This window comes from Gobio gobio, assembly GCF_949357685.1.
Source record: "Gobio gobio genome assembly, chromosome: 1".
Classification (NCBI taxonomy): domain Eukaryota; kingdom Metazoa; phylum Chordata; class Actinopteri; order Cypriniformes; family Gobionidae; genus Gobio; species Gobio gobio.
The window spans coordinates 11833877-11844635 of NC_137097.1; the positions used below are offsets into that span (position 1 = coordinate 11833877).

The 10759-nt window shown below is 47.0% G+C and overlaps 2 protein-coding genes and 1 long non-coding RNA gene across 3 annotated transcripts in view; all 3 read left to right on the plus strand.

Annotated features, from left to right (window-relative positions):
* Positions 1 to 10759, plus strand: part of LOC307131184 — a 403239-nt gene that overhangs the window by 280573 nt on the left and 111907 nt on the right. The window lies entirely within an intron of this gene.
* The window catches only part of LOC307131170 (uncharacterized protein), a 129203-nt gene that overhangs the window by 37240 nt on the left and 81204 nt on the right, over positions 1 to 10759 (plus strand). The gene's annotated exons all lie outside the window — the stretch shown is intronic.
* The window catches only part of LOC307135558 (uncharacterized protein), a gene marked incomplete at its 3' end in the record, with an annotated part of 31164 nt that overhangs the window by 13698 nt on the left and 6707 nt on the right, over positions 1 to 10759 (plus strand). Inside the window, exon 3 of the mRNA XM_079832128.1 lies at positions 8597 to 8998. Coding sequence (XP_079688254.1) covers positions 8597 to 8998 — 402 coding nt within the window. The remainder of the gene's footprint in view (positions 1 to 8596; positions 8999 to 10759) is intronic.

Consider the following 10759-nt stretch of genomic DNA (forward strand, 5'->3'; position numbering starts at 1 on the left):
TTGATTTGGATATTCTCGGTATTATCAACTGGCCAGAGTTTAGAGACCGCAGTAGACGTGATGGAGTATAATGTGTTAAGAGCTCGCTCAAGTATTGGGGAGCTAAACCATTTAGTGTTTTGTAAGTAATAAGCAAGATTTTAAAATGTATGCCATGTTTAATAGGCAGCCAGTGCAATGTGGACAGAACTGGGCTAATATGGTCATACTTCCTGGTTCTAGTAAGTACTCGAGCTGCTGCGTTTTGGACCAGCTGGAGTTTATTTATTAAGCGAGCAGGGCAACCACCCAGTAGAGCGTTACAATAATCTAACCTTGAGGTCATGAACGCATTAACTAACTGTTCAGCATTTTGCATTGAGAGCATGTGCCGTAATTTAGATATATTTTTAAGATGGTAGAATACAGTTTTACAGATGCTAGAAACGTGGCTTTCAAACGAAAGATTGGGATCAAAGAGCACACCCAGGTTCCTCACTGACGACGAGGTCTTGACAGAGCAGCCATCAAGTGTTAGACAGTATTCTAGGTTACTACTTGTGGAGCTTTTTTGTCCAATAATTAAAAAATCATTTTTTTTCTGAATTGAGTTGCAGGAAATTACCGGTCATACAATGTTTTATATCAGCTATGCATTCCGTTAATCTTGTGAATTGGTAAGTTTCTTTAGGGCGTGAAGAAATATAGAGCTGAGTATCGTCAGCATGTGTTTTTCAGAGATAAGTTATTATCAGAGCACCACACCCCTAGTTTCTAAACTTCATCTCTGTAGGCTGATTCATTATCTCCTGCGATGAGTCCAATCACTATAGTGTCGTCTGCAAATTTGATGATTTTGTTGGTAGGATGGATGGAAGTACATTCATATGTGTACAAGGAGTAGAGTAGAGGGCTCAGCACACAACCTTGTGGGTGATGGTGAATGAGAGGTGAGGGCCAGTTTCTGGGCAGTTCGTGATGAAGTCCCTTATCCAGCTGCAAATGGAAGGAGAGAGGTCCACTTCAGTCAGTTTGCGTACTGGAAACCCTGGGATAATTGTATTGAACGCTGATCTGTAGTCTACGAAGAGCATTCTGGGTTCCCTGCTGCTCAAGATGGTTAAGTGCCGTGTGTGAAGGGCTATGTTGAACACATCCTCTGTCGACCGGTTTGGTCTATATGCAAACTGGTGTGGGTCCAGGGTGGAGGAAAGGCTGGATTTGATCATGAACGATTACAGACAGGTTGCATTAACACCAATTATCAAGTTATTTGTGGTTGCTTTCTTAGGAACAGGGATGATGGTAGCAGATCTTAAACAGGGTGGAATGATGGCTAATGTCAGTGAAAGGTTAAAGATCTTTGTAAAGACCTCACCAAGCTGTCTGGCACAGGCCTGGAGTACTTTGCCAGATACTCCATGAATGATCATTCATCAAAAACCAAAGCCCCTCACTCGTTCTTTTATACTCTCATTTCAATGGGTGAGGGCCAATAACACAAAAACACAGTAACAAACTCCTTAGTTGATCTTCAGCTGTCCCACCTTGAAGTTTCTGAGAACTTGTTCAAGGTTACGGTCAATGAACACACTAGTTATATATATAATCTTATGTTCAAAATTTACATTACAATAGCACTTTTTAATTTGCTTTGATGTCAGGCACTCTGGCTCCCGGTAAACATTTGACTATGGTGTCTTGTTTAATGTTCTAATCAGAACGGAAGAGCGGTGGTTTGATCTGCGACTATGCCGTCTCTTCGCTGCCTGGCTGCACAAGCTCTGTTTTTGCCAGAACTGAACAATGTACAGAGTTCACTAAGCTGGTTGCATCCAAAGCTGTGTCTAAAGCGATTGCATTCTTACTATTCTGATTTAAAGTTTGGATCATTGAGTCCAAACTTGAAGTGCCTCAAGATCATTCACATCGTCAGAGGCTTTTGTAATGGGACGGGCGTTAAGAATTGCTTCAATCTCAGAGAGAAGAGTTGGAAAGCTTTCATCACTCATAGATTGTCGTCTAATGGTTGAATTCAACACCTTTTCACAAGCCGAATAAGCCTCTCCCAAACTCCACCCATGTGAGACCTGGCAGGAGGGTTGAATATTCACTTAAGTCCTCTTGATGACAATGCACGTTCGATCTTATGGTTCGATCTTATCTTATTCTAACCCAGTTGCTGCTTCCCTCAGCTCCCGCTCAGCTCATACCATTATCTGATCTCAACTGGGAAACTCAAACCGACAACACATAAACTGTCCTATGGTATTAATACAGGAGTCTGTATTTAAAGCATAAGCCATCTCAAGATGAACAGCCCTGCTTGCCATGCAGGTGAAAATTACCCCTCAGCATTTAACAGTTCCTCGACCTCTCTTGATTTCAATAGGCCCAAAATAGTCAACTCCAACGTTTGTAAATTGGCGGTAAATCAGGTAAAACTCTCTCTGCTGTTGGCAAGTCAGACATTTTTGGCTCTCCAACACAGAGATTATTTTCCAACAAGCGGAATTAGCGTTAGCTATTCAGTAATGCCTACGGAGAACTAATTTCTTCCTGTGTGGCCCAGTTGCTAATGTGCATACTTCAAGATAAGTTGAGAAACAGCCTGGTCCTTGGACAAGATAACTGGACGTCCATCAGGAAATCTCTTGCTGATAATAGCGAATTTCTGCTTTCAAGAGATCATCAGCAGTCAATGATTTGGCACCCATTTTGGCCTTCCTCTTTCATGCTGTATGAAATCTATTTGATTCAGTGCCTGGAGCATTCTTTGCACAAGTAGATGCCGGTAAAGCCCTCTTTGTTTCACAAACTGCATAAGCATCTCCTTGACCTTGAGCATCCATGCGGTCAATACACCGGTCTACTTTCAGTGCTGCTATACAGTGCAGATACGGCAGCCATCTGGCTGAGAGATGATCTGTGGAATATTATCATCCCATTTCTTGGAGCACTTGTTTTACAGGCAGAGTCAATGGTGAAAGAAACCCCAAAGGGTTATAGATTTAACTAACCACAGACAACATGCCACATCTTGTGTGGACGTTCCTTTATGAATGACCTAAAGGTGAATTTCAATGCACCAGTGCAGACCAAGTACTCTTTCCATTGGCAGGTCATCTTTATCCAAGTCAAGCTCTTTGATTTGCTTTTGACCTCTGTTCTTCTGGAATGCTGGACATGGTGACACGACTATTACTGGCACATTGTATCACCGGCATCATCCTTTGCACTCGTGAATTCATCATCATTAATTTTTCCAATGATGCTCATTGGGCACATAAGTGCTTTCCCTTAAAAAGTGTTTTCAATAAGAAGCCACAACGCAATAATAATACTGAACAGAGTGAGATCCACTTCAAGACCACAGAATTTAACAAACTGAAATGTTGATTGCAGAGCAACATAATCAATCAAACTCAGGATGTGATTCAAACTTCGTTACGTATCATCATTATCATCTCATCATGCGATAAATATCGCTCAAAGAAGTTCACTCACAGCCTTTTGTAGTGCTTCGAAGATTTCTCCGCATTCAAAATTGTTCAGTGCAAGACGGCAAGACTCTGCAACACATCAGGTAGGCAATCCACACTCCAGTACATTTACATTTAGTCATTTAGCAGACGCTTTTATCCAAAGCGACTTACAAATGAGAGCAATAGAAGCAACTAAAACAGTCAAAGGCAACAGTATGCAAGTGCTGTAACAAGTTTCAGATCATCTCACACAGAACAATTTTTTATATATATATATATATATATATATATATATATATATATATATATATATATATATATATATATATATATATATATATATATATATATATATATATATATATATATATATAAATAAATTAGACAGACAGAAAATGAATAGAATGTTAAGTGCTATTCTTGATTGGTCAGGTGTTGCTGGAAAAGACGTGTCTTTAGCCGTTTTTTGAAAATGGCTACAGACTCGGCTGCTCGAATTGTGATAGGCAGGTCATTCCACCAGGTGGGGGCGATCCAGGAAAAGGTCAGAGAGAGTGATTTCATGCCTCTTTGGTATGGCACCACAAGGCGTCGTTCACTGGCAGAACGTAAGCTCCTGGAGGGTGTGTGTAGTACAGTTCGTGGGTGTGAGAGGAAGAAGGCAAGGGGTCGGCTGGGTTGGACACGGAATTCTCTTTATTTGTCGTATAACTTCGATTCAGCAAACATACGTGCACATCGCACGATTTAAACTTAAACTCTTTCTCAACGGTTTGTTTCCGGCAGTTCCTCTCTGCAACGTCTCGCTCTCTCTCTCGTGTCTCGTTCGCGTGTCCTTCCAGCTCTCTCTCATCTCACAGTGTTTGGAAAGCGGCTTTTATCCGGTCTCTCCGCGCCAATCACTGTAATCAGACACAGGTGTTCGTTGTTATGCACTTGACCTACTTTCTCACCGCTCGTCTCCTCACTCTCTCCGTCTGTGTAGACTCCGCAAAACCACGCCCCCCCCCCCCTCCTCCTGGAGAGGAAGTCAGCCACAGCCATCTGTGCACCCGGCCTGTGGACCACCTTGAACTTAAAAGGCTGTAAAGCTAGATACCAACGGGTGATCCGGGCGTTGGTATCCTTCATGCGGTGGAGCCACTGCAAGGGGGCGTGGTCCGAACAGAGGGTGAACTCCCGCCCCAGGAGATAATAACGGAGGGTGAGAACGGCCCATCGAATTGCCAGGCACTCCTTTTCGATGGTGCTGTACCTGGTCTCCCTCTTTGAGAGCTTCCGACTCACGTACAGCACCGGCCGCTCCTCACCCTCCACCTCCTGAGACAGGACCGCACCCAGCCCCCTGTCCGACGCGTCCGTCTGCAACAGAAATGACAAAGAGAAATCAGGAGAATGCAAAAGCGGCCCGCCACACAGAGCAGCCTTAACTTGGGTAAAAGCCTGCTGGCACGGCTCCGACCACTGGACCGTATCTGGTGCCTCTTTTTTAGTGAGGTCAGTCAGCGGGCTGGTGAGGTCCGAATACTTAGGGACAAACCTTCTATAATATCCCGCCAGCCCCAGGAACTGCCTCACCTCCTTTTTGGTCTGTGGACGCGGGCAGGTTGCAATAGCTGCTGTCTTGTTAATTTGGGGACGCATCTGCCCGTGCCCTAAGTGGAAGCCCAGATACTTGACCTCCACCCGCCCAACCGCACACTTCTTCGGGTTGGCCGTCAGCCCCGCCCCTCTCAGCGAGTTCAGCACCGCACGCAGATGCTGCATATGCCGCTGCCAATCATTACTATAGATGATTATATCATCCAAGTAAGCAGCGGCATATGCAGTGTGCGGCCGAAGGATTTTGTCCATCAGTCGCTGAAAGGTGGCGGGTCGCCTCTGGCCAGAGATCATCTTCGTTGGTTACCACCGTCGCCAGCAACACTGACTCCGCCTCATTCCATTTTTTTAAGATATTGAGATGGTATACCTGATGTGCTCCATTCCTATCCGTTTGCACCACCTCATAATTGAGATCCCCCACTCGTCGTGTGACCTCAAACGGTCCTTGCCACTTGGCGAGTAACTTTGAACTGGACGTGGGCAATAACACAAGTACCTTCTCTCCCGGTGTAAATTCTCGCAGTCGGGTTCCCCTGTTGTACAGTCGGCTATAAACGCTGTGCCTTGATCGGTGAGAATCTCTTTCGGGATTCCCACCCGGGAGATTAAGCGAAACAGCGCATCCGCCACACTTTTAGCCGAAATGTTGCGGAGAGCTACTGCTTCTGGGTATCGCTTTTCATAGTCCACTATCACTAATGCAAAGCGGTGCCCCCGTGCAGATCGTTCTAACGGCCCGATGAGGTCCATACCAATTCTCTCGAAGGGGTCCTGCACAAGAGGTAGAGGGCGCAATGGCGCTTTTGGAGCGGCCGGTGGGTTTACCAACTGGCATTCACGACAAGCGGCACACCACCTGCGCACATTCTCGTGAATGCCCGGCCAGAAAAAATCAGGCCATTAAACGATTCAACGTGCCTGTTTGACCCAAATGGCCAGCAATGGGATTACAATGAGCCGCCTGGAAGAGCATTTCCCGGCGGCTCTTCGGTACTAATAATTGGGTTGTATCTCTGTTTGTCTGAGTATCCTGGGTTACTCGATACAACCTATCTTTAATCACGGCTAAATAAGGGTAAGAGAGCGGCCGGGCGGGTTGAAGAAGCCGGCCGTCGATCGAACGGACCTGTTCAAAGACGTTTTTGAGCGTCTCATCTTGGGACTGTTCCAGAGGAAAATCATCACGCTCCGACAGGATTAGCCTGTTTACCGCGCTCCGTTCCTCTGACCCAGTCCCGGATGGTCCCGGCTCGGCTTCCCCAAGCTGCGCGACCGTGCTCTTCCCCCGCCCTTTCTTCCCCCAGGAGACATCCGCACATATCCACCCCAATAAAGCCCCAAATGCTGGCCAATTCGTCCCCAAAATCAGCGGATGTCGAAGGTGGGGACTAACCGCAACCTGTTTTTCGCCCCGAAATTGGATTGTGACTGGCACCAATGGGTACTGCACCTCATCCCAGTGCACACACCTTACCGTAACCAGGCGGCCATTATCCAATGCGTCAGGTTGTATCAAGCTTTGATGCACTGCGGTTTGGTTACAGCCGGAATCCACCAAAGCCTGATATGTACCCCCCTTAATACTCACAGGTATTTGGTATAACCCGGCTTGATCGGGGGCAGCCTGTGGCGCGTCGGGGACCCGGACCAGAGTCCCCACCTCCATCACCGGACACCGGTCAATGAAGTGCCCCGGGTCCCCACAGCGCCAGCAGGCCGGCCCAGGCTTCCCCGCCACCCTAGTGGCGGGAAGCGGGTCAAGGGATTGGCGCGGAGAGAGCGGTGGGAACGGTCCGGTCGCTCGATCCGCATCCCAGGATCCCGGTCCTCTGGGCGGGGCCCCCTGACCGGTCGACGCCTCCCCCGATCTCCAACGGGCCACCGGCCTCGGTGGTGGGCCCCGGCGGGACCTAGGCGCAGGGACAGGTCTCGCCGAAGAAGGCGAGGGAGAGGGGAAACAAAAGAAGAAGGAAGAGAGACAGCTGGTAAGGGCTCGCTGGTAAGGGCCCTTGGAACGCCACCATCTGGTCCTCCACCAGTTGGATGGCCGAGTCCAGCGACGCGGGCCGGTGGCACTGGGTTTTCTCGTGGCAACCGCGCCACGAACTGCTCCAGCACCACCTGGTCGATGATCTGGTCCACGTCGCTTCCCTCGACCACCAGCCATCGGCGACACGCGTCCCGGAGCTGTTGAGCCAACACGAAGGGCCGGGCACTCTCCCCCAGATCCAGCGACCTGAAGAGAGGAGAGGCCGACCCGCTGAAGGATGGCCCTCCTCAGGTCATCATACTGGAGGAGGTTCTGGACCGGAAGTTGCTGCGCCGCCCGCTGTGCTTCTCCGGACAGGAGGGGGATGAGCCTCACTGGCCACTGTTCCCTCGGCCATCGCTCGAACAGGTCCAGGAAGGCTTCAGGTTCGCCCTTGGGCCCCATCTTCAATAATGGCACTTGCGCGGGCGGCGTTGCAGCAGTGGCTGGTACCTCGGTCCGAACCTCCTGGCTCAACCAGCCCCGGAACAGCTCACGATCCTCCTGCTGGGCGCTGACGAGGGATTGGAAGCGCCGTTCCTGGTCCTCCCTCATGTCCAGCAGGGCCTGATGGTGTTCCTGGTGTAGGACCGCGAGCGACTAAACAAGGCTCGCCAATGGCGTGGCTACCGGCGGAGTTTGCATGACTGCGGCGTCCCTCTTCTTCCTCCCGGGTTTCGGCACCAGTGTAGTACGGTTCGTGGGTGTGAGAGGAAGAAGGCAAGGGGTCAGCTGGGTTGGACACGGAATTCTCTTTATTTGTCGTATAACTTTGATTCAGCAAACATACGTGCACATCGCACGATTTAAACTTAAACTCTTTCTCAACGGTTTGTTTCCGGCAGTTCCTCTCTGCAACGTCTCGCTCTCTCTCTCGTGTCTCGTTCGCGTGTCCTTCCAGCTCTCTCTCATCTCACAGTGTTTGGAAAGCGGCTTTTATCCGGTCTCTCCGCGTCAATCACTGTAATCAGACACAGGTGTTCGTTGTTATGCACTTGACCTACTTTCTCACCGCTCGTCTCCTCACTCTCTCCGTCTGTGCAGACTCCGCAAGTGTAAGTGTGTAAGTCTGAATAAGCGAGTTTAGGTATATTGGTGCAGAGGAATTCCAGTAATGGTAGTAGTATGTTGTACTCCTTTGTTGTACAGTAGTATGTTGTACTCCTTTAACTTTGAGGGTGTGCAGCTGAAGCTTGACTTAACAAAATTAAATTGCAAATAGAATCGCAATCATAATATCTGTCGTAATATTGCAATTAGATATTTTCCCCAAATCCCTATATTCCAAACCACTTCAATAACAACTGTGGCAGTGTTCTGAACACATAGAATCAAAACATGATGAAAAGAGAGTTTGTACATTTTCCTAAAGAAATGTAACCCCTCTTTCTGTAGCTTTCTGGGTATAGGATGTAACATACATGTTTCTGGTTTAATGTCTTTGTCTGTTGTTTTGTGCCATTGAACTAGGGTTAACTTGTTTTTTTGTCTCTTTTAGATCTGATGGCACTAAAAGTGGAGAGCCAAGAACTAAATAAAATGGAAGAGAAAGATCCATATGGGCAACATCATGATTCCATAGCTGGAGAAAAATCTTTTAGTTGCTCACAGACTGAAAAGATTTCCTCACAAAAAAAGCCTGGAAAGAGTTTAATTGAAAAACAGCACCTTAAAGTCCACTTGACAGTTCACACTGGAAAGAAGCCTTACACCTGCCAACAGTGTGGAAAGAGTTTCATTCAAACGGCGCATCTTAAAGTCCACATGAGAATTCACACTGGAAAGAAGCCTTACACCTGCCAACAGTGTGGAAAGAGTTTCACTCGAAAAGAAAATCTTAAAATCCACACGGAAATTCACACTGGAGAGAAGCCTTACACCTGCCAGCAGTGTGGAAAGAGTTTCATTCAAATGGCGCATCTTAAAGTCCACATGAGAATTCACACTGGAAAGAAGCCTTACACCTGCCAGCAGTGTGGAAAGAGTTTCATTCAAATGGCGTATCTTAAAGTCCACATGAGAATTCACACTGGAAAGAAGCCTTACACCTGCCAACAGTGTGGAAAGAGTTTCACTCGAAAAGAAAATCTTAAAATCCACACGGAAATTCACACTGGAGAGAAGCCTTACACCTGCCAGCAGTGTGGAAAGAGTTTCATTCAAATGGCGCATCTTAAAGTCCACATGAGAATTCACACTGGAGAGAAGCCTTACACCTGCCAACAGTGTGGAAAGAGTTTCAGTCTAAAAGAACATCTTAAAGGCCACATGAGAATTCACACTGGAGAGAAGCCTTACACCTGCCAACAGTGTGGAAAGAGTTTCATTCAAATGGCGCATCTTAAAGTCCACATGAGAATTCACACTGGAAAGAAGCCTTACACCTGCCAACAGTGTGGAAAGAGTTTCAGTCAAAAAGAACATCTTAAAGGCCACATGAGAATTCACACTGGAGAGAAGCCTTACACCTGCCAACAGTGTGGAAAGAGTTTCAGTCTAAAAGAACATCTTAAAGGCCACATGAGAATTCACACTGGAGAGAAGCCTTACACCTGCCCTCAGTGTGGAAAGAGTTTCATTCAAACGGCGCATCTTAAAGGCCACATGAGAATTCACACTGGAGAGAAGCCTTACACCTGCCAACAGTGTGGAAAGAGTTTCACTCGAAAAGAATATCTTAAAGGCCACATGAGAATTCACACTGCAGAGAAGGCTTAAGGTGATGATACACAGGGCAGCTTTTTGAGCAATGTTGCTGGGCAATGTTGCCATCAAAGGGCAACCAGGTGAGAAAGGGCTCACGACCGATCTAAAGTATCCAGATAGAAATTTGTTGGATGGCAACATTGCCCGGCAACATTGCTCAAAAAGTTGCCCTGTGTATCATCACCTTTACACCTGCCAGGAGAGAAGGCTTACACCTGCCAAGAGGTAATGACCCCTTCCTCTCAAAACAAGATCCATAAAGACAGAGCCAGCCCAAGGCATAAGCGAACTAAGCGGCTGCTTAGGGGCCCCTTGGCCACCAGGGGGCCCCCAAGAGCACATGAAATTACTTTTTGCTGTGTGTTATTTTATGATTATTGAAATCGCTAAATGGCCTTAAACAATTACTAAATAAACTGCAAAATGTGAAGTTTTCTTATATATGCACGGATTGACTCTGACAGCACTGCACGAGCTCGCGGCGCCAGCGGCCGGACACTATTCGCTTGTTAGCCAGGGTTCAAAGTCCAAAGTGTGAGAAAATCGGCTAAAACGTAGGCCTACTACTCGTCAGTTGCCCGGTAACCTTTTTATGAATGGATGGATTTAGTAAACATGGACTGTAGTAGACACTGTAGTAAACACGAACGTTCAAATGATTGCATAACGCGCAAAAACAACATGAGAGGGAGTAAATGCAGAATTAAAATTCTTGGATGAGCTAAACATTGACAGTTTGACTGGTCATTTTGACACGCTTTCTTGTGATGAGAACTGTGACTGATTGCATTGATCATCTGAAGTGCACGCGCTGCCGCAACGGCACTCTACAAAGTGAGAGCGCAAACATTATTTAAAGCGGAAACACCATTTAAAGCGGCACTCCTTAGTGAAAGCGCAAACATAATTTAAATCACCAGATCACATTTAGTTTTACTAGCATGATTATTCAAAG